Source organism: Manacus vitellinus, unplaced genomic scaffold, assembly GCF_001715985.3.
Source record: "Manacus vitellinus isolate BGI_N305 unplaced genomic scaffold, ASM171598v3 scaffold_8_pilon, whole genome shotgun sequence".
Classification (NCBI taxonomy): domain Eukaryota; kingdom Metazoa; phylum Chordata; class Aves; order Passeriformes; family Pipridae; genus Manacus; species Manacus vitellinus.
In genome coordinates this window covers 4,585,811-4,586,198 of record NW_021940864.1, presented here as the reverse complement: position 1 = coordinate 4,586,198, position 388 = coordinate 4,585,811, and the positions used below count along the sequence as shown (strand labels likewise).

The following is a 388-nucleotide window of genomic DNA, read 5'->3' as shown; positions in this document are numbered from 1 at the left end:
AGTTTGTGCATGTGGACGGGGAGAGGCCCCAAACTCTGATATTTGGGGGCAGCCTTGTGGCGAAGGACTTGAGGGTTCTCGTGGATGAGGAGCTGGACGCGAGCCGGCAATGTGCACTCGCAGCCCAGAAGGCCAAACGCATCCCGGCTGCACCAAAAGGACAGCTGGCAGGTCGAGGGAGGGGTTTCTGCCCTTCTGTTCCACTTTGGTGAGACCCCACCTGGAGTGTTGCATCCAGCTTGGGGGCCCCCAGCACAGAAAAAGACGTGCGTCTATTGGAGCAGTTCCAGCAGAGGGCCACGAAGATGCTCAAGGGGGCCAGAGCACCTCTCCAATGAAGACAGGCTGAGAGAATTGGGGTTGTTCAGCCGGGAGAAGAGAAGGCTCA

At 58.8% G+C, this 388-nt stretch overlaps 1 protein-coding gene across 1 annotated transcript in view; it reads right to left on the bottom strand.

Annotated features, from left to right (window-relative positions):
- The window catches only part of SDE2 (SDE2 telomere maintenance homolog), an 8,422-nt gene extending 8,280 nt beyond the window's left edge, over nucleotides 1-142 (bottom strand). Inside the window, exon 1 of the mRNA XM_029965084.1 lies at nucleotides 35-142. Within this exon, the coding sequence (XP_029820944.1) occupies nucleotides 35-142 (108 nt within the window). The remainder of the gene's footprint in view (nucleotides 1-34) is intronic.
- Between the last annotated feature and the right edge of the window lie 246 nt (nucleotides 143-388).